We start from the raw sequence: 21988 nt of genomic DNA on the forward strand, positions 1-21988 counted from the left end.
GAAGATTGAAACCAGATCACATGTGTGAAATGTCTTAGGGGGACTCGTGTTTGCCATAGTGGAGTAGGTCTTAAAAATCAGATTAAAAATCTGATTGTCTTTTTTTCCAAGATGAAGATTTTCAAAAAATGTTTGCTGTTTTTTCATGGAATGTTTTCAACATTTTTGGAAAGATATTTACTCAAAGACCTCAGTATAGGGAAATGTGGGTAACTGTCCTGCCAAGAAAAGCCCATCATGAAGATGGCCGGTGGCATCCAGATCTCAAAGTTGGGGAGTAGCTGGGTGACACGGGGCTATAGTTAGGACTGGTGGGAGAGTAGGACGGAGAGGTCGGGGAGTAGGAGGGGCTCTGGGGTGTGTGGCCCCCGGGGGAGCGAGGCTCGTAGGCAGGAGATGTGGGTGAGTGGCCTGGAGACGTGGCACCACCTGGCAAAGGGGACATAGGGGCTTGAGGGGCCCTGGGAGCCCAGCGAGGGGGACCACGCCGGGGAGTAGCCCGGGCTGAAGCCACTGGCATCCGAAGCAGCACCAGGGGAGAAGCCAGCCGCCCCTGGGGTCATCCCACTTCCAACACTGGGAGACCAGGCACTGTAGGCCAGAGTGGCACCCTGGTTCCAGGGAGTCACGGCCGGAGAAATCCCTCCCGTGGGACTGGGCGCTGAGCCGAAGAACATGCCAGTGGGTCTGGCGGCCCCCAGGCCGGGCATCACGTACTGAGGCTTAGTGCAGTCACTTGCCACATTCGAGTCGCAAGCGAGGGGCAGCGAGGTGGGCTCCCTGCAGCCCCAGGGGCTCTCGGGCTGTCCTTGGTGCTGTTGTCATCACCCCGCCCTCCTGCTACACCACACACACACCTGCCAGAATCCCTCTCTCCCCGGTATGCTACCGTGCGTGCCTCTTCGTAGCTTGCGCGAGGAGCCTTGTACGTAGACTCCGGCAGAGTCCTGGGCCGAGACTGAGTTTGCGTCACACGGAGGGGCTGGTCTTATCTTCGGTGCGAGACAGAACGGCGTCTGCGCCCGGATGCCACGTGCCTCAGTCGTTAACACCGATGTTCCCTATGGGCTTAGCGGCTTTTAGGTTACACCTCTGCTCCAGCTCACGGGAGGCCCCGCGGCCGCTGACCTTTCTGACGGCGGAAGTGGGAGCCCTTCCTTCCACTCTTCGCTAACGCCCGGGGTCGTTCTCAGTTTTAGGAACTCGGGGAGAGGACGTGGATCAGCTGGTAGCCTGCATCCAGAGCAAGCTGCCGGTCCTGACCTGCACGCTGCAGCTGCGGGAGGAGTTCAAGCAGGAGGTGACAGGGACCGCGGGCCTCTTATACGTCGACGACCCCAACTGGCCCGGAATAGGGGTTGTCAGGTACGGGTTCGGCCTCCTGGCGGCGGTTGACTCTTCTTAGCCGTGTCAAGACTGTTGGCGGGTCATTTTGTGGACCAGCTTGGAAATCGGAGGTGAATGTGTGAGGTCACGGTGTCGGTGTCCCCTGGAAATGCAGCGAGATGTTTTGGACACGTAGAAAAGCCCAGCACGGTGGCGGTGTGGACACCCTCGCGCTCATGCAATAGTTGTCGCTGTACTTTCTGTGCCGGCTCGGAGGTTACTGGGGGAGACCGTACGAGTGCACAGCTGACGAACGGTTACTACTGTGGGGTACGGAGCAGCACGGCTCCCTAAGACCGAGAACCAGCTCGCCGGTGGGGCACGCCGCTCGGTCCCCTGGAGTGCTGCGTGTACCCTTAGCCCTGTGCCTGCTTTCCTCTCCTTCCAGGAGGGAAGGCCCCTAATTGCTTGGCCTTTTTTTTTTTTTTTTTTTTTTTTTAAGAGAGCTAGCAAGCTAGCACAAGTAGGGGAGAAGGGCAGAGAGAGAGAGAGAGAGAGAGAGAATGAATCTTAAGCAGGCTCCACGCTCAGTGCAGAGCCCGACGTAGGGCTCAGTCCCCTGACCTGGCATCGTGACCGGAGCCAAAATCAAAAGAGTCAGGTGCTCAACCGACAGCCACCCAGGTGCCGTAAGACTCCGTGATTCAATTACAAACGATGAGGCTTCCAGATCTGGCCTGAGCTTCGTGGACTGGAGACTTGTACCTTCCTTGCCTTGAGACGCTCCGAGTGGCTCCTGTGCCCATTTGTCTCACTCACCTTGGAAAACTTCAGTAGCTTATACTCTACCTGCAATCCTGTGTCCGAAGAGGCATTTGATCTTTTAGACTGAAATACTGTTATTTGATATTGTTTGTAGGTATGAACATGCTAATGATGATAAGAACAGTTTGAAGTTAGATCCGGAAGGGGAAAAAATCCATGCTGGACTCCTGAAAAAGTTACATGAACTGGAATCCGACCTTACATTTAAAATGGGTAACTACTACTTTTATAAGTCCACTATGAACTTCCAAAGGCTGTTTCCTAACTGGCTTAAAGGCCGTTGGGCTCTGTCTCCTCGGAAGAAATGATAGTTGAGTTCTTTCTAGAGTGAGCTAGCTCCCTTCCCCTTCTGCAGCCTCTTGGGGCACCCACGTCCTCATTAGTATCCTTGTCCTCACCCCATAAGGGAGGTGCCTTTGCGCGCGGTCATGCCGTTGTACAGGAGAGTGGCCCCAGGCAGCCTTCTGACCGAGGACTTGGGAGCCAAGGCAGGCGGTGGTCTCTTCCCACAGGCCCAGAGTACAAAAGCATGAAGAGCTGTATTTACGTTGGGATGGCAAGCGATGACGTGGACATTTCTGAACTGGTGGAGACCATTGCGGTCACAGCTCGAGAAATCGAGGAAAACTCAAGGGTCTGTAAGACTAATCTGTGCCTCGTTCCTCTCCTGGGTCTTCTCTGGGCAGCCAGCTGGGGTCACGAAGGAGGAAGCTACCCTCAGAAATACGTGTTCGTTCCCAAAGAGTGCAGAAATGGTTCCAATGAGCCAAGCATTGTACCAGGAATCTAGAACCCCCCGAGCATTTGATGCAGTCCCTGCCCTCAGTGGGCTCGCGGCTCGGGGGAAGAGGTCCATGTAGCCACGTAGGGCGGCGAATGCCGTGTTGAAGTTAGGCGTAGCTGAGCGTTTGGGGAAGACGCAGTGGCATCTGCCTGACGAGGTGAGGGAAGACTGCAGTCGCAGCTGGACCCGGGGCTGCGTGAGGCACGTGTTTCGGATGACAGGACTTGCCACCAGGGATAGACCTGCTTCTGCTGGCCAGCAGGCATGGAGACCTAGCTGGTGGACGTTCCGCAGACCAGACACGTGAGTCACTAGGAATCACTCAGGAGCAGAGGAGGGACGACAGCGGGATGGGTCTGAGGAGACAGGCATGTGTGGTGGCCCGTGGCTGCTAGGGAGGGGGAGAGCGGGAAGTCTGCCATGAGGCCGAGGAGCTGGCTTTATCGTTGGGTGGGCTTCCTGAAGTTTCTCCCAACCTGCTGTGTCACTTCTGATCCCATTTCCATGACTGTGACGCGTGTGTCTCTCTTCTGTGGATGTGACATTGAGATCATCGGGCAGGTGGTTTCTCCTCCTTTTCCTGGCAGATGGGGCTGGTCACCAAGGTGTCTCCTCCTTAGCAGGGCATTTTGTCCTCTTGTGTTCGCTCGCCAGTTTTACTTCATACCCTGGCATCCAGAAGTGTAGAATTCCGTTTACTAACAGTTTTGAAAGCGTCCCTGGTGCTGTGTTAATAGTTCTTCTAGGTCCCGGGCAGGAAGCTTAGACAAGTAATCCCTTTCTCGGTCCTACCACAGCTTCTGGAAAACATGACGGAGGTGGTTCGGAAAGGGATTCAGGAAGCTCAGGTTCAGCTGCAGAAGGCGAACGAGGAGCGGCTCCTGGAGGAGGTGAGGCTCGGCAGCAGACTCGCAGGGGGCATCGGGGGCGTCAGGCCGGGAGCGGGCCGGCGGGACGTTCACGAGCGGTGGTTCTGCTCTGCAGGGGGTGCTGCGGCAGATCCCTGTCGTGGGATCCGTACTCAATTGGTTTTCTCCAGTACAAGCTTCACAGAAGGGAAGAACCTTCAACTTAACGGCAGGTAGGACCACCGCCGCCCCGGGTCCCGTTGACCTTGTGAGTCGTGACCGGGTTCCTGGGATCCCCCACTCGAACCGGGAAGCCTGGTGCGCACGCGGCCCCTGCGCCTCCGGGGCTGCGTCTGTCTCGGGAGGCCTGGTGGGTCCCGCCGCGGCAGCCGCGGCAGCACAGAAGCAGGTCCCCCCACCTCCCGCCCTGCCCCCCATCCGCGGCAGACCCCCCTTCCTGCGGGCCGGTCGGAACATGGCCACTCAGCTGTCGGGACTCTTCAGTGCCCCCGGCGTCGTGTTCAGTGCTGGGTGTCAGTCCTCCCTGCCGTCCCCGTGAGTGCTTTGCCCCAGGAAGGGGCTGCTGTGGAAATGGGAGGTGACAAGATTGTAGTCCAGTCTGTAGCCCTGGACCAGCTCATTTCGAACCAGGCACCCCGCAAGGAGGACTGGTTGCTGGGGTTTGGGGACGGTGACGTGCACCTCCAGGTCCCCTTCTTCCCTGTGTTGGGGGGACAGTTCCCTGCACGTGCCCCCTCCCCCCCCCAGGAAACCGTGAGCACACGAGTGTGACAGAGGATCCGTGTCGCTCCGAGCGCCTGCCGTCAGCAAAGGGCCGTCTGGTCCCTGCTGCTACAGTACCGTTCCCACTGGGGCGTGGTCCCCAGGCATGCGTGGGCCACGCCGGAGCTGAGTGTGCCCAGGACACCTGGCGACGTGAGGGTGAAATGCGCCGGCAGGGCTAGGCCTCGCGAGCGCGGCCACGAGGTTGGCTTTCTCCGCTTCGCGGCGCGCTTCCGTCGGCCGGGGGCTCTGCCCTGCCCGCCTGCGAGGCCCAACGGCCAGAGCGACTTTCTCCGGGAACGAGGCTGCGGGGGTTCGGCTCTCAGGGCGGCCGGAGCCGGGGGCCTCTGCACACCGCTCTCTCCCCTTCCTCGCAGGCTCCCTGGAGTCCACGGAACACACGTATGTCTACAAGGCGCAAGGCGCGGGGGTCACGCCGCCGCAGACGCCCTCGGGCACTCGCGCCAAGCAGAGACTTCCAGGTACAGCGCGTCTTCTGAGTTGATTAGGGCTGAAGAGAACCGTTGGTTCTCTTGGGAACACTTTCGTCTTGGGAGGCTTGTCCTGTTGGGTGTTACCTGTGTTCCTGCGTTTTCTTGGTGCTTTGACCCCATGTCCTGTTCCTCCTCACTGAGGACCAGCCGTCCCTGTAACCATTTCAGTAGCCTGGGGCTTCAGCCTGGGAGAACTTTCTCCGTGGCAGCCCAAGGGGGAAGTTCGGGTCTTGAGAACTGGCATTGTGTTTAACCTGGTGTTTACTCGCCTGAACTTCTCCTGACCGTGACCTTGGGAGCCTTGTCGGTGTCCTGTCGGTTCTCATTTCTCACCTCATCACTTTGGAGCCTCAGAGCTGGGGGGCGCGGGGTGTCTCCGGAAGCAGTTGCGATTAAATAAAGCAACCACTTGTTGGACGGAGGGCTTTCAGCACTGTCCGTGGATCTTTCTCTAGGCCAGAAGCCTTTTAAGAGGTCTCTGAGAGGTTCCGATGCTCTGAGCGAGACCAGCTCAGTCAGTCACGTTGAAGACTTAGAAAAGCTGGAGCATCTGTCCGGGGTGCCGGAGCCAGATGGCCTGGAGCCTGGCGGCCCCGAGCCGCACCCTGGGGCTCCCCCTCCGCAGGAGGCCGAGCGGACGGGGGCCTTCCAGAACGGGGCCCAGCGCCCGGAAGATGACCGTCCACAGGTAGAAGAACCGGAGAGCTTAAGATAAAATCCAGTGTTTGCTTTGAGACTGTGCCGGGTATTGTTTCAGGGAAGATGAAGCTGTACTGAAAATGTGAGCCGTGCCACAGCTAATGCAAGAGAAATGACTGTTGTTTGTCCTTCGCTGGGATTTTTGCACAAATCTGTGCCTGAAAGCCAGGCTTTTTAGACGGGCAGTTGATTGGTCTCATTTGATGGGTCTGTAGCATGACAGCTGGGGTTCCTGCCCACGTCCTTGTAGGTGATACCATTTCTCCCCCACGTTCCCATAAACACTCATTGTTCACGAAGAACACTTAGAATTTCAAGTGCCTGCCACTTGAAACGCTCGCGCTTATTTTTCTAAAACCTAAGCGTAAGCCGTGACGAGGTTACATACAACTTTTCGTTAAGTCAGCTCTAGAACCTTCCGGGTCCTCTGTTGTGCTGCTGCACCGGAGAGGCAGCGCAGTCTCCGCCATCTGTTTGGGTCAGCGTTTAGTGTGGGCAGGCTGTGGGGGTACGGCGGGCTCGGGTTCGGCGCGATGCCGACCTGAGCCCGAGCCGCTCCCGCCGCCCCCGCCGCTGCTTCCGAGGTGTAGAAAGGAGCGTGTGTTCTGGCTGGGGCAGGGCCGTGGGCAAGCAACTTCCCTCTGCCCCAAGTCCATTCCTCCCTTTATATACTATTTGTAGACAAATTAAAGGATTATCTATTAAGAGTAACTATAAAACTCTTGGCCATATATATGTATATTTTTAAATACTGGTAAAGCTTTTAAATTGGCACACAGATACACACTGTGCTCGTTTCTATGTTTAATATCTGAAAAGCCGACAGACGCGAGTCTTGACCTGATACTAACTCTGCTGTGGAGCACCCAGTTACGTTTCAACCCTAAAATAAGTATACCTTTGACCTGTTTTACATGGGAGTGTGTGTGGCTTCTCCCCACGAGCAGCTCACCCCTTTGGGCCCAACTCAGAGACAACCTGGGCCCTCGGTCTGGTGAAGCCAGACCACTGCTGAGATACTGGAACTGAGCGCTTAATTACTGCCTCTTTCTACTTTTCCAGAAGTCCTGCACCTCTTCGTTTTCATAGGTGAAGGTCCCTGAGCCTTTAGTCCAGCAAAGTCAAGCTTTGGGACGCCTCAAGACGGTGGGGGTTCACACTGGGCTGGGGACTGTCGTGTCGGAAGCCTTAGGTACGCCACATTAAGCCTATAATTAGACACCGATTTGATGTGATTTCTGACTTTTGGCACTTGTCAAAATGCAACTTCTTTTTCGGTGCAGATGATTAAAAGTCTTCCCTGTTTATTTGGTGCAATGAAGTATAGCAGATAAAATGGGGAAAGGGGACATTATCACCTTTAACAAGATTAATTTTTCAATGTTTTTATATATATTTGGAATTGCTAAATTGGTTTTGCTGAAACAGAATTTCACCCTTAAGATACTATTTGAATGTTGGTTTCAATAAAGGTTCTTCAAATTGTTAACATGTGGGTTCAGTTCCTGAATGGTCATTAGGCAGAGCGATTCCCCCAAGGATAGCAACTTCAGAGAAATAAAGGCCTCGGAAAGTCTGACCTGCAGACATCGCGGTGTGGCCATTTTAATGACCTCACACCTAGAACAGACTTTGCAATGGCTTCGTGTAACTCTCACATTAAGTTGAGTCTCAGATTATTTTCTGTTGCAGAACAGTCTGATGAGATTCTGGTTTTCCTTCTGGGCTTTCCATCTCCTTCACCTGGAAGTGGAGTAGCAGTTGGAATTCATGCTACTGAAATATTTGGGGGCCAGAAAACCCCTCTGTGAGATGGGTACGTTCTCACAGAATTCTGCTGCATTTGAAATACCATTTTTCAAACAAGCTTATGTATAATGTTCCCTTGATTCCCTAATTTAGCAGGAAGAGAACTACTTACCCCAAGTCTGAAACAGCGGCTTGCAGGATCACGCGGCAGGCGGCTCCTCCTGGGCCCTCGGTGCCGAAAGGCAAGGCTGGGCGTCCCCTTCAGCAAAGCAGAAAGCACACCTCGACAAATGCCTTCGCGAAAATAAGATTTTATTTTTAAAGTCGTTTGAAGGACAGTAAGGAAGGAGACCTAAGATTCAGCGGATGCGGATTCTGGTTCGTATTCTTTCCAGGCCCCACGGTCCCCATGGTGGTGCCTCTCAGGCCAAAAGTTGCTCTTTGGTGATGCCCGTGTTTAGCTTCCTGGAGAAGGGATCTTTTCCCATAAACCATCTTCATTTTTTTTGTAGAGGAGAGCCTTGTTTCCGGGAAACAGTGCGTTGGTTGGAGATGGGTGTTTTTTTAAGAACATCAAGGTAGATCTAATATGTTCGACAAAGTGGGGTGGCTCAGCCAGAGGTGAAGTGGAGAGGTTCTGGAAAAACAAGATTCTGGGTCTGAGACAGGAATAAGCTGGCTCTGTTACCCTCTTGACAAAGCTGTCGAAGTGTCTCCGGGTTCTTAAACAGTCCGGATGGTCTCAGGTCACCACGTACACAGAAGTGGTAAAGTTACAGAAGACGGGAGGTGTACGGCGTTAACGAGGAAAAAGCAGTCGGCTGTGTCCTCCTTCGACCCATGCAAATGCCCAGCCAGGACCTTACTTATTCTCGGCTGATCTAGAGGTTAAATGGAGTCTGCCGAAGGCATCCTAAAAGTAAATCCCACCCACCGAAGGAAAGGCTGCTGTGCTCTTGCCTAAACCCGTCTTCTTCTTCTAGATGAAGAAACCAGGGTGCGGAGATTTAAGACCGCCCCAGCCTGTAAGTTCTCACCTCTAGTATTTGCTTATCATCTTGCTGCAGCCAGAAATCCACATGTGGAAATGGCATCCAGGAGTACGGTCCTATACGGAGTTGTTCTGTCTTTGCGTCGTAAATACTAATCATCTGAAAAAGAACATTTCGAGGACAATTCAAGGAACGTTCTCTGCTTCTCGAACCCCACCAACAGTGCAAGCTCCAGCGCAGTCCCACATTTACGTGGAGGGATGAGCTGCTTCAAATGGTCTAATAACCAAAGCCACTACTTACGGAGTCCTTCCAGTGTGTCTGCTATTGCACTTTGGGAGTAACGTACGCGCTTTTGTTTAGTCCTGACAAAAGTCCTCTGGGAAGACGGCATTTTTCTCACTTTGGTCGGAAACCTGATGCTCAGAAAGGACAGGCACTTTGCCCACAGCGACACTGCTGGTAAGCATGAGAGCTGGGACAGAAACCTAGGTGTGTGTGGCTCAAGTCCACGGTCCTCAATGCCACATAAAACACCTCCTCATTACTTATGCCCCAGCAACTAATCACCTTGCAACTTAAAAGCCCGCAGTGCCGGCTGCCCCATCAGGAGCAAGCAAAGTGCTTATTTGCCAATCAATTCCCTGAATTCCCCAATTTGTCAATGGTAGTTTTCAGCTTAACCGGCAACCCTGGCTTTTGGTTCCTGAGACTAAAACAAGTTCTGCATATTAGCTAAATCAAGGCTATTACCCTGCTCGAGAAACAGCAAAGGCATCTGACAAAGGTTAAAGGTTTGGCAAAACATCACCGTGAACGCAAACACTCTCCAACGAAAATGTCAACGTTCCATCAGTGAGGAATCTGAATGCGCCTTCTCTTTTTTCACACCTCTGCCTTCAAAGCAGAGAAGTGGGGTCTAGCTTGCAACAAACACAAACGTTTCGTTCCTGACGCCTATAAAACATGAGGCTCTGGAGCGGGACGCCCCTTTTTTCCCCTAAGCACAGAGGGTCTCACTCACTGGGCCTCCTGTCAGAGCTCGGGCGGCACGCAGCTCCTCCTCCGGGCCTCGGTCTGGGAAGGAGGCTCTGTAAATCTCTGCAGTTTTAATGTTGACCGCTGTGGGGACAAAGAGGTCCTCCGCATGGACTGAAGGCACAAGTGGAAAGTTGGCACAGCCGCACCACGTCTACGGCCACGGGTGACCGAACGTGGCCGGTCGCCCCAAGAAGGGGAAGAGGGGTGTGGCTGGACCGCCGTCGCTGAGCGGCTGCGGCTTCCCCTTTGTGCAGACGGAAAGCGCCACCTTACGGCCAAGCCTGTGTCCGCTGGCGCCCCGGGCCCGACCAAGGGGCGACCACCTCCCCCGGGAAGCACCAGCTCTTCAGGCCGGCGCGGGGCAACCCTCCCCGGCCAGCGCCGTGGCCGCGCCGGGGACAGAAGCGGGGCCTGGGGTGCTGTCCGGGTCTGGCGGTGGTGGTGGCACGTTCCCGCCGCGCACCTCTGCCAGGCTACAGGCAGTAGTACGGTGACCCCCTGTGCGCCCCACTCGGCCATCGCACGTCGGGTGGAAGTTTCACCGGCTCTCCCCCTCCAGGGATCCGGGGCTGCGGCGGGAGAGCGCTCCGGCCTTTCCTCGGCCTGCTCTCTCCTTAGCAGGACACTTATTCCCCGCCGGACCCCACCAGGCTCCCCGCTGTGTGAGGGGACCCCCTGCCCAGCCCCCGCCCCAGAGACTGGCTGGAGAAGGGCGAGTAGACGGCCCCGCTTCCCGGCCGCCACCTTGTCCGCCCCTGGTGGCCGTAGGGAGCGGACGTCTCTGTTTTGTGGGCAGCGGTCAGAGAAGGCAAGCTGCTTGCCGAGGGCCCCTGGTGGGGCACAGGGAGCCAGGGTCAAGCTGGCCCTGGGAGCACGGCCCGGCCTCCGGCCCTCCAAGAAACACACTACTTACCGATGCCATAGATGATTGGAAAGTGCTTTTCGTTTTCTTCCCGGTCATTTAGTTCTAACGAAACAAAGAAAAATTCTTTTTAAGAAGTGATTTTTAAGAAAAACTGAACAGTTGCTTTCGTTTTCTATAACTGAGGCCAACAGGGAGCCCACACTGCAACAGGAGGAAAAAGGACACGCAAGGGACCGTGTTCCTGTTTCCCTGCCAGGTCCCACAGGAGCCGTCAGGTTTCCACCAAAACGAGTGCCGCGTCCCAAGTCAGCGCCTCCCGGCTCCCTACACGCTCAGCCACCAGCCACCTGCCACGCGTGGTGGCGGGTGACTCCTTCCCAGGAGCAGAGGAAGCGTCTGAAAATCCCGAGGAAGGGAAGAGGGGCCGCGCTGAAGGGGGTGGGGGGTCAGGATGTCATCGGAGGCCGAGCGGGATTTGGGCCTGGGGGGCGGGCAGGCCACTGGCTGCAGAGGGCGGAGGGGGCTCTCCTGTGGCTGAGGGGCTCGTGCGCGAGGTCTTGCTTTAAGGGTGAGGGCGCCGGCTGTTGGGGGAAGGACGGCAGAACTTACCTGTCACACACAACGTCACTAAGTGAATGTCATCTTCTTGTCTGTCAAATTCACCTACAATGAGAAGTTTCAAAGTGGACGTCAAAAACCCGCTGAGCAAGTCAAGATGGGGCTGGGCCCTCTCCGTCCCGCTCCCGTTTCTGCCACAACCCGGCCCGTGCTCGGAAGCCAGATTCCTGTGAACTGACGCCAGGGAACCCGGGTGACAGGAACGTCCCTAGCCTAGAGCCCAAAGGAAACTGTGACCAAAGCTGTCCCTTCGTCTCTTCCTTCTCAGGAGTTTGTGGGGACAGCGGACTCCGAAAATGTTTACCCTTTACTTAAATAACTTTTTTTTCTTTTTACCAGCCATTCTAAAAACTTGATCACTGTAAAAAAAAACCAAAAAAAAAAAAATGTGGAAAACACAGGCAAGTGTAAGTACACGGGTCTTTCACAGTACAAGGACACGGGCTTCTGATGCCCACAACCCCAGCAGTTAACAGTCTGTGTTTCTTCCCTACCGTCCGTGTACCGCCGAGCCCGTGCCTCGTAGACAACCTTATGGCCTGTGTGGCCACGTGTGCTTTCCTGTGCGATTCACCTCTTCCCAAGCACTTTTTAATGGCTACGTAACAATTTCTTTGCTGACGGACGTTAGACTGTTCGCTAACGTAAAGAATGTTCGCCCGCATTTGGGCATGAATCTCCGTGCACACTGCAGATTATTTTCTTAGAACAGATTCCCAGAAGGGGAATTACCAGGGCAAAGGAGAGGAACCTTGTTAAGACTTAGGCCACAGGGCCAAACTGCTTTGCCGACAGGTTACAGCAACGTATGTTCCAGTGCCGTGTGCGTAGGCCCGCCTCGCCGTGTCGCGGTTAACACAGAACGAGGTCTTTTTTGGAATCCTCGCTAATTTAACAGGAAAAGGTGGCATCGTCGGCGTTTTACCTTCCTGCAGGTTAAAACGGACATCACTGCCCAGAGGGCTGGTCACCATCTTATTCACCGCTAGTGTTTACCGTCTTGGACCGTGTCGACTACCGTTTCCAGGAAAATCTCGTCCCCCTCCCATCGGCCCGTGAATCGTAGCTCCGTCCCTCTGTCCGAGTCCAAGCCGAGCCAGTCAGGCTGCTCCCAGCAGCTGCCCTGAGAGGCTGTGCACTAAGTAGCATTCTGATCCAAACAAAAGCGGGTGCAAGTTTTTATCAAAGTTGGGGAAACCGTGAACTTACTAAGAAGCTGATGAGTAAGTTTTTGTGACAACTGCCTGTCATCACTGAAGCCTCCCACGAGGTGCACTTCCAGCCTGGCAAAGAGACGGGACGGTGGTCAGAGGCCAGCAATCGGCCGCGGGGCGCCCTGGCTTTGCTCGGGACCTCGGTTCTCCGCCTCCACGAAGCCGCGCTCCGCAGCGGCGCTTCCTCCCGGGGCCTCTTCCGTGCCTCGCGGCGGGGAGGACGCGTCTGGGCGGCACTGGGAGAAACGGGGGAGGCTGCCAGGGCCGCCCAAGCCGCTGGGGACGCGGCCGGGGGCGCTGATGGCAGACGGGAGCTGCTCCTGCACACGAGCTGCCCCGATGCGGAGCTTAAGACGCTCCCCTCGGTTAGAATAGGGTTGTGGCGCACTGTTTACCACCCGGCGTGGGGTACTTCGAGAAACCTCTTCGGCATCTCAGCCTAAGGGGAACCGGGGTGCGGGGCCGGCGGACCGCTCACCTCACTCTTGTCCAGCAAACCCGGAGCCAGGGACTGTCGCCTCCCAATTTCAAGAAGGGAACCAGGTAGGTTTCTACAGGCCATGCTTACCCCCCCCCCCCACACCAGCTTTTCCAGGTTTGGGGAACCCGGCTACTCCCCCGGGGTGGCCCTTCTGGAGACTGTCACCGCACACACTAGCACAGCACAGCTCTCAAAACTCCTGTGCTTGAGCCTGTATTCCGCACCCCCCTTGTCTGCGAGCCCCCTCGTCCACAGCCTGGGACAACCCGGGACCCTTCCTTCTACCGAGGGAGGAACCCGAACCGGCCAGAACTCGCATGAGGACAAGCATCACGTGGCCCCACACAAACACGAATGGGCCAGACGAGCCGCGGTCACCACGGCTTCGCTCGACACGGGGCCACGGGTTTGCCTTCCTGGTCTTGGTGCAGACCTTCGGGAACGACCACGTGCGTTCCATGGACAGACCAAAGATCCCTCCTGCCGCGTCTCAGCACCACACCAGGGGGCCCAGCGCAAAATGACACTGCTGGCCCAGCCTATGTGACACTAGTGACACCAGGAAGAAGGGCCTCATTATTATTTTTGTTAAATCTCTAGGATTCTGAGAACGTGTAGATGACTGGGCTAGTCCGTTCTATGGCCACCCCAGACTTTCTCCCCAGCGAGGGGCAGGAGGGGGCACAGGTTGACAGCTGTTGGGAGGGGGCGGCCACCTGACGGGCCACTGTGGGAAAATGCACCCTCACCCGCACCCCCCTCCCCCCACCACGGTGGGTTCCTCCCTGCCTCGGGCTCCACGGTCCTTCCCACCCTTGAACACCCTGTTTTGCTTCCTGCCGGACTCCTTGCTTCAGGGCACTTCGGGGGCAGGTGTCTGTCCACTGGCCACGGCTATGGCCCCGACACCTGTAACAAGCTCCCCCTGGGAGAAAACACCCGACAAGCAGCTGCCGGAACGAACGAATGAAGAGAAGGCATCTGGGATTCGCTGACGCGTGAGCGAGCATCCCACGGTACGGGAGCAGAAACACAAGCGGAGGTTCCAAGTCAAAGCTTCATCCACAGGCCAGCCTGCACCCGCCACCTGGTCTGCTCGCTCCACGGCCACCGGCGAGGGGCCGACACTGTGCCGGCTCGGCCCCAAACGAACGAGCCGGTCGCTGTGGCGGTGACCTTCCATGCGGCGGCCACGGCCATCCCCTCTATGTGACAGAGTGCGGGGCCCAACACCACGGGACACGGGAACGGGGAGCTCACCTTCCACACGGAGCGTGGTCGGAGAAGGATTTGATGGAGCTCATGATCAGGGGGACCTCTGCTTTGGTGTCACTTCCGTCACAGTGGGTCAGGCAGGTGGCCCCGTTACCTGAGGCAAAGGGGGGAACGACTCCCATTACTCCGGGTGAGGGCTCCGTGCTCGAGCCAGATCTACTCCCGTCCCTTCAGACGCCTCCTCTGTCAATGCCCTGGAAGGAGACCCAGAAGGATCTGTGCTGCCCCGCCCACCCTTCTGACCCGGGTACCAGGGAGACGCCATGCAGACTGGGGGGGGTGGGCGGGGCAGGGCCCGGCTGCGGGCGGGACACCAGGAATGTCACGTGCAGAGACGCGACGCTGCCCTTCCTCTCGCTCGCCGTACCTGTGTGCCTCAGGACCACAATGTGACAGGTGGTGGCATCGTCAGAACCCAGGATGGAGATGGAGCCTGGTTGGAAAAGAGAAAATGAAACATCCAGTAGCCCCAGGGGGTGATGCCCGATTCACGGCTTCCTAACCTACCATCCTGCGGGGAGGCCGCTGCAAGCTCTCTTTGCTGAACATACAGAAGGCCCTGGGGTCCCACTTGCTGAACAGACTGACCTCTGAGAAGTCTGGCTCTTTCCTGTTCGATTAAAACAAGATAAAAGAGGGACGGAAATTAGTGATGAGTGGGTACCCAGAGGGGTGGCGAGGCCCGACTGCCCCTGGGCGGGAGGCGCACGCTCTGCGGGGTGCCACCAGGCGGAAAGGCCAAGGGAACAGGGCGGCGGCCACTACGGGTGGGGGGGGCAAAGTGAGCTCCCGGGCTTCGTTCCACCTGCGGGACCAGAGTGCAGGCCTTTCTCCTCAAGCGCAAGAGAACCTCCAGGGCTCTGCACCCAGGAAGGGAAGCCGACCGTCGGCCCCAGGGCCCGGCCGGCTTGGAAAGCACGGCCCTTGTGCAAGAGAGGCAGACACCGTCTCTGCCCCCGAGCTGGTCGTCCCCACGCTGGGAATCTGGACCGGGGAACCTCCCTCCCCCACCAACGCACACACCCGGGTGGCTCGGAACGACAGAGGTGAGTTATGCCGAAGAGACTCACGCTATCGCACAGTCAGGAAAAATGAAGACTAGGAAAAATGGTTTTGAAATGCAAACTGACAAAAAGTATAAAAAAAAAAAAAAATCTTTGGAAGTTATAAGTAAGGGCGCCTGGGTGGCTGAGTCGGGTAAGCGTCCAACTTTGACTCAGGCCATGATCTCGGGGTCCGTGAGTTCAAGCCCCGTGTCGGGCTCTGTGCCGACAGCTCGGAATCTGGAGCCTGCTTTGGATTTGGTGTCTCCCTCTCTGCCCCTCCCCCGCTCATGCTCTGTCTCTCAAAAACGAATAAACGTCACAAAAATTTAAAAGTTATAACTCTGCGGTGATGACCACAAGGCTCAAGTGTTGCCACGTGGGAGGAAGCACGAGGAGATTCACCCGCACGGCCACGGCCACGGCCACGGTCAGACAGGGCAGACTGAGCGCGTTGGCACTTGCTCTTGCCTTGTCCCGACTCCGTAAATGTGCTATGATGGAGCCGTGACCGACGCAGACGACCAGAAAGGGCCCGTCCTGCATCCGCAAATTCATGAGAAGGCTGTGTTGGAATCAGGTGTCCAAACCTTCTCTCACTTCGCATTGGCAGAAATTCTTACGCAGGAAGCCCTGAGTCGTGGGTGCAAGCGTTGCCTCGCCACACTGTGCCCCTGCAACTAACAGATCACTGTAGGTCAGCTGTACTGTAATTCGAATTTTTTTTTAAAAGCCTTCCACACTGGGGCGCCTGGGTGGCTCAGTCGGTTAAGCGGCCGACTTCGGCTCAGGTCACGATCTCGCGGTCCGTGAGTTCGGGCCCCGCGTCGGGCTCTGTGCTGATGGCTCAGAGCCTAGAGCCTGTTTCAGATTCTGTGTCTCCCTCTCTCTCTGACCCTCCCCCGTTCATGCTCTGTCGCTCTGTCTCAAAAATAAATAAACGTTAAAAAAAAAAAAAAAGTCTTCCACAGTAAACTTCAAAAGAAAAAAAAACTCACGTGGTCAGATTCTTCAATGAAAACAAACTTTTCAAAAATGTCAGACTGAGGGGTGCCTGGGCGGTTCTGTCAGATAAGCATCTGACTTCGGCTCAGGTCATGATCTCACGGTTTATGGGCTCGAGCCCCGCATCGGGTTCTGTGCTGACGGCTCAGAGCCTGGAGCCTGCTTCGGATTCTGTGTCTCCCTCGCTCTCTGCCCTGCCCCCGCTGGTGCTCTCTCTCAAAACTAAAATGTTAAAAAAAACAAAAATGCCAGATCGATACAAGAAATTACATCACACGGGGTACACAGATGGGTCACTACTTCCTCCTGACTTGCAACAAGTCGACTCAAAGAACAGACTGCGACCCAAATGCGCAAACCCAGAGGAGATAGGTGGGGTCTGGCCAGGACCCCGGCTTCACGATCTCAACGGGCCGCTCGCCACGGCTGAGCATGGGTGCCCAGTGAGGCTGGCACTTGCTTGATCAATAAGACACAAGATATATAAAAAAGAAAGAAAAAAAAAAGATCAGCTTGATTCGTTACCCAGAGTTTTCTTCTCTTAATACACTCTCATTAACTGGAAGCAAGGCAGCCATTAGCACGACGGCGGCTCCTCAACAGAACAAACGAGAAGGAGTAAGTGGGAGTAAGTGAGCTGCCGTGTCAGTCGGCCAGGCTCGGCCGCAGCGGTCAGGGAGGAACTGGCCGTGACTCACGGTTCTGCAACTCGGTAAACACCTCGCCTCCCGGGTGCTCTGCATGTCACACGCTCGTCACCTCACCTTGATTCGAAATTAGACGCAGGACAGCGCGCACTTTCCTTTCCGTTAGCCCCGGGACACTTACCTTGGCCTCTGTGCTTTCGGGGGCGGGGCGGGGGGGGGGCGGGCCAATGGGGGCCACAGACGTCCACGCTGGGGCCACCACCCCAAAGGCAAAGCCGTGTGTGCGCGTGAACTGCCACTTGCGTGCTCGAGACCAAACATCCCAACGGCCCAGCTCCCCCCGCCCTCGCCCTCCCCACCCTCTTCCCCCCCTTCACCCTCTCCCCCCGCCCCCCAGTGTCCCAGACAGACAGGAGCATAAATTATCAGAAGAGATGATGCCGCAAAGCGAAAAGAACATGTTGTTTTGGTTTTCCGCTTTTAAGGAATGAAAAAAGTTCAGCCAACTTCTCCTCTGTGGAAAAACACAGAGAGCTTCTCCGTCAGCTCCCATCCCTCCCCGAAATACTGGCCAGCCTTCTGGGCCTCTGATACTCTCTGGACACTAACGTTCACGAAAAGAGCCTCTTGTCCGGAGTCCCTCCCTTCCCAGCTCCTGTCCCACGGCGCTGCCCTCCTAGGCGAGGGCTCGGCAAACTTTCCTCCGAAAAGGGCCGGAGAGGAACTATTTTGGGCTCTGCTGGGGTGCGGTCTCCTGTTGCAACCACTAGGCTCTGCTGTGTAGCCTGAAAGCAGCAGGGACAACACGTAAACAAACGGATGTCCCCGTGTCCCCAAAAGACTTGATTTATGGGCGCCACGGAAATCTGAATTAACTTCACAGAATTTCACACGTCACGAAGTAATACTATTTTTTCTTAACGGTTTTCTTTAATTATTGAGAGAGACAGAGAGAGACAGAGAGAGAGAGAGTAGGGGGAGGGGCAGAGACAGAGAGAAGGAGAGAGCATCCCAAGCAGGCTCCACACTCAGTGCGGAGCCCGGCTCGAGGCTCGAACTCCCCAGCCTTGAGATCATGACCTGACCTGACCTGAAAGCAAGAGTCAGACACTTAACCAACTGAGCCGCCCAGGCGCCCTGAAATAGTGTTTTTTTGATTTTTGTAGCCCCGCCACTTAAACATGTAAAAACAATTCTTGGCTGACGGGCTGTCCACACGTGACCTCTGGCGTGGGGCTGGGGCCGGAGGACCCCTAATTCCCCAGGCACTTGGGACGAACGATCACGTGCCCCTTCCCCCCCCCCGCTGCTCTGTTCGGTCCGCTCTTCACGTTCTCCACCTCCGGGAAAAGGGGATCGTGCCGTCTGCTCCTCAGGTCGTGTGAGCATTAACGGACGGCAGGCTTGTCGTGGGTGGCTGTCGCCAGGCCCGCCCGGGTCCCGACCCCGGGGTCCCCCGTGTCCACGCTGCCCTCCCCGGTGGCTGCCAACATCACTGCTTCAACACACGGCTCTGTCACAGCCCCTTCCCTGCTCAGAAATCCTTGGAGTCCAGCGATATCACTGGCAGGAATAATTACAGGGGTTTATAAAGATTCAGCTCCTTGACTGTTCCTAACGCAGCAGATTTATAAATATCCTCCGTGCTTAGAAGCAGGAACTAAGTTGCGGTGCGTTCGTATCGCGGAATTCTACGGAACCACACTTAAGCCAACGCTGCTGGCCGAGCATCCGGTGACCGGCTGAGAGCAAAGGCTCTCGGACAGCACGGCCCAGAGGAACTCTGTGCGGTGACGGCAGCCGTCTATTTCTGCCCCGCCTCATACGGTAGCGACGAGCCCCACGTGGCTGTGGGGCACCTGGAAGGTGGCTGGTAGGACTGAGGAAGTGATTTTTACATTTTCTTTCACCGTCGTTACATGAAAATCGCCTTACGTGGCCGGGGCCACCGCACTGAGCACTGCAGCGTTCTAGACTCAAAGGCACCCTGCCAGGGTCCCGACGGGGACTTCGCCACTTTGGGGACGTGGGACCCTGGGCAACCCGCTTCCACCTCTCTGCGCCTCACAGTCCTCATCTGTAAAATGGGAACGGGAACGGCGCCTGCTCCCGGGGGCTGGGCAAGTCCCACCGAGTCACGGCCGTGACTATTCTGTGCTGGGCGTGGCTAGGGACAGGCTAGTAACCGCTGGTCCTGCATGTGACAGGCTGTGTGGCGTGAAAAAGACACATCGCAGAACAGAAGAGGTAGTATGTTCTCGTGTCTAGAAGGGTCTCATTCCCACACAAAGAAAAACCTCTGAAAGGGTGTTTGCCAAAATATGAATAACGGTAACGCTCACAGATGATTTTTTTTTCTTCTTTGTGACACTTCTGTTTTCTTTTCTCTTACAAAGGGAACACGCGACTTGTTGTAGAAAACAAGCCATGAAACTTTTCATCTCCCCCTCTTCCTTGAAAGATCCACCAAAACCCCTCTAATCCGGGTGCGACCCACCTCCCTGGGTTTACCTTCCACCCTCCCCTCACCCTCTCTGCGCCAGGGAATCTGGCCAGTCCACCTGCCCTCGGGGCGCTTCCCCCCTGCGCTCGGTGGCAGTCTTGCTTGCTCACCTAGAATGTTCTCTCCTTCCTCCCCGCTCGAATCCCTCCCAAGCTCCCTCCCATGAGTCCACCCTTCTTCCCTAAGACTGCTAAGTGACCCGTCCCCCAGGTTCCTGTGATGCAAATCGGCCCCCAGGACACGGCCTTTCCTTTCAAGAGGGCAGGCCACCCTGGCCTGTCACATCCCTTCCCCCCCCCCGCCCCCCCCCACGGACTGTGCTGCCTTGGACACTGATCTTTCTATCACAGAAACTTCCCGAGAGACATAAAGATAGCGTCACCTTAACTCCTTAGGCGGCTGAAAGTTTCTCCCCTTGGTGAGTCCTACTCGGACTTCATTCCTTCGCAATGTGCGGGCAACGTGGCCCAAGGAAAGTGCTTACCGCAGGGCCTAGTGTCGGCTAAGTGCCCAGGAGGTGCTGGCTAAGATGCCTCCTGTTTTCCCGAAAGGGAAGCTGCGAATCACAGCGTGGTCCCCTTTTCCCGGTAACTCCTCAGCCTTCAGGTCATTTTCAGGGGTCACTGTGCTCATTCATTTACATAACAAGTAAATTACAAAGTGCAGATTCATTGCCAGCGGCTGCCCCAGGCTCTAAGGACACACACAGTGACATATACTTCGTCTGCCTTCAGGAAGCTTACGTTCTGGGGGACAGATCAAGGGACAATAGAAAAGAAAAAAAAAAAAAACAAAAACACCTATGCAGACAAAGTGATTACAAACTGCGCAAGGGTCCCAGGGGAAACCTCAAAAATACCTTCTCCGAGCCTACAGACTGTCAAGTTCCTCTGCTTCCCAGTTCAGAGGGAAAAGGGGCGTTCTTCCTTTAGGGCACTTAACAGTTTGCGTATTCGAGCCATTTGTGATTAGAAACCATACCCTCTAACTAGGCTGTAAAGCAGTCCGCCCCGATTGTAGGAAAGAGGTCGACACGGCGCCCAACATACAGTGGAGGCTCAGCATGTCCCTCCAATCAATGAACTGACCGATTTCCCCCTAACTAGATCCGGGACGAGGGGAAGGTTTGGACTCAAGAACCCCTTTCCAAACTGTCTCTGCACAAGCACGGATTAGGGGTTCGGAGACCTATTTGAGGACAAAAGCAGGAAGACAAAACCCAAACCCTTCCATCAGGGCGTGGTCCTCAACACGGCTCAGCTGGGGAGAAGCAGGGCCCTTTCTTACGGCTAAAAATACCCGGAGGCCCGTGGGGAGGGGGAGCCCGAGGGAGCGGCCGGGTGCCCCTGCCCGAAGCCCGCTGGGGGAAGCCTCTCCCCGCGGTGTGCGGGCCCCCGTGAGAGCCCCCGCGCAGGGGCCCTTGCCCCGGTTGGCCTCAACGTGCAAGCCCGGCTCGGAGCGGGAACCCGCCTGCCCAGGGTCGAGAGTCCCCGGGCACCCTCCAGCCACGGTGCTGTGCGACCTCGGGCAAACCGCCTAACCTCTCTGGGCCGCCGGCCCCTCCTCCGGCAAAGAGAGGCCTCGGCACGTGCCCTCGGAGGCCCAAGGAAGGTGAAAGCCCCACAGATGCCTCGAGCAAAGGCATAAATTCGCTGCCGGCGGCCGGGGCTCCCGACGTGCCGAGAGCTGCTCGGCTGCGCCAAGTTTAAACCCTGCCTCGGGAAGAGCGGCTGGAGGCGGCGGGGTGAGGAGAGTCGGGCGCGTCCGGCAGGTCCCCTCGGGCCCTCCTCGGGGCATCCCCCCCCCCCTCCCCGGGCCCTGCTCACCTCCAGAAGCGGGTGGGCGCGCACGAGGTCCCCCGCGGACTGCGGCAGCCGCACTCGCCGTCCCTCGACTAGCAGCGGCATCGCGGAGGCGGCCGCCCCGGCAGGCCCAGGGAGGCGGCGGCCTCCCCAGCCCCGGGCCGCCCGCGGCCCCCGCCCCCTGGCCGCCCCGCCGTGCCGCGCCCCGCCCCACCCCCCCCCCGCGGGCGCCGCCGGGAAGTGAAGTCCCACGGGGGCGCCGCAGGTCCGCGCGGTTCAGGAAATCGGGGGCGGGCCGCAAGGCCCTATGGGAGATGTAGTCCAAACGCGGGGGACCGGCCCTCGGCCCGCCCCCTCCGCAGAGGGCGCTGGGAAATGTAGTCCCGAAAGCGTGGGCGTCAAAGCCGGGGGAGGAGCTGGGCTCTGGAAGAGAGCCTTCGCCGGGTGCCTCCGGTTCAGTCTTAGTTCACAGATCAGCCAACCCGTCCCGGCCCAAGAACGGGCTCTGGGGTCTGACTGCTTCCATTCAAGATCACGGCTCTACTACTCCTCATTGTGACCTTGAGCACGTTAATCCGAGCTGGGGAATCGGCTGTGCTGCTGCTCCATAGGATTGTGTTCAGTGAATAAACGTAAGCCGTCTGAAAGCGCGAAAACAGTCTAGCCCCACACATTTAGAAATCATCAGTAACACTTGCTGCTCGGCGCACAGCAGGCACTCACTGATGGGCCAAGAGCCCTGGGAGGTACCGTCCAGTCCCTACTAAGGACAGGTACCCCGGTGCAAGGCTCGTGACCTGGGGGCTCTCTATCCTGAGATTGGGAAATATCACTTAAATAGACCGGACTCCACCATAGCCTAACCAAAACGCAGTTTTACAAAACTAGTGGTGAGGCGAAGAGCCACCTCACAGAACAAGAACTGTTGCCACGGCATCGCAAGGGGATTCTGGGACCAAGAATTAAAAGCCACCATAATAAGCCACACCTGGCA

General features: G+C 56.6%; 2 protein-coding genes across 6 annotated transcripts in view; one reads left to right on the plus strand and one right to left on the minus strand.

The window, feature by feature from the left end:
* The window catches only part of PDXDC1 (pyridoxal dependent decarboxylase domain containing 1), a 51682-nt gene extending 44434 nt beyond the window's left edge, over positions 1-7248 (plus strand). For all 3 annotated transcript variants that reach the window (XM_078439762.1, XM_078439761.1, XM_078439763.1), the window contains exons 17-23: positions 1194-1365; positions 2246-2364; positions 2664-2785; positions 3733-3825; positions 3920-4016; positions 4944-5048; positions 5516-7248. In XM_078439762.1, the coding sequence (XP_078295888.1) occupies positions 1194-1365; positions 2246-2364; positions 2664-2785; positions 3733-3825; positions 3920-4016; positions 4944-5048; positions 5516-5775 (968 nt within the window). In that variant the 3' untranslated portion in view covers positions 5776-7248. The remainder of the gene's footprint in view (positions 1-1193; positions 1366-2245; positions 2365-2663; positions 2786-3732; positions 3826-3919; positions 4017-4943; positions 5049-5515) is intronic.
* Positions 7249-7803: 555 nt separating this feature from the next.
* NTAN1 (N-terminal asparagine amidase) lies at positions 7804-21203 on the minus strand. Of its 3 annotated transcripts, none has more exons than XM_060648579.2 (10): positions 21019-21200; positions 14502-14604; positions 14362-14427; positions 13980-14088; positions 12234-12307; positions 11016-11069; positions 10455-10508; positions 9525-9622; positions 8546-8659; positions 7804-8145 (listed from the first exon to the last, which is right to left on the minus strand). In XM_060648579.2, exons 1-10 carry the CDS (start codon positions 21097-21099, stop codon positions 7966-7968), a joined length of 933 nt encoding a protein of 310 aa, XP_060504562.1. In that variant the 5' UTR covers positions 21100-21200; the 3' UTR covers positions 7804-7965. The 3 variants fall into 3 exon arrangements, with proteins under 3 accessions (XP_060504562.1, XP_060504564.1, XP_060504563.1); XM_060648580.2 differs by lacking the exon at positions 7804-8145 and adding an exon at positions 8152-8389 and having other exon boundaries at positions 21019-21203; XM_060648581.2 differs by lacking the exon at positions 14502-14604 and having other exon boundaries at positions 21019-21134.
* Between the last annotated feature and the right edge of the window lie 785 nt (positions 21204-21988).

This window comes from Panthera onca, chromosome E3, assembly GCF_046562875.1.
Source record: "Panthera onca isolate mPanOnc1 chromosome E3, mPanOnc1 haplotype 2, whole genome shotgun sequence".
Lineage (NCBI taxonomy): Eukaryota > Metazoa > Chordata > Mammalia > Carnivora > Felidae > Panthera > Panthera onca.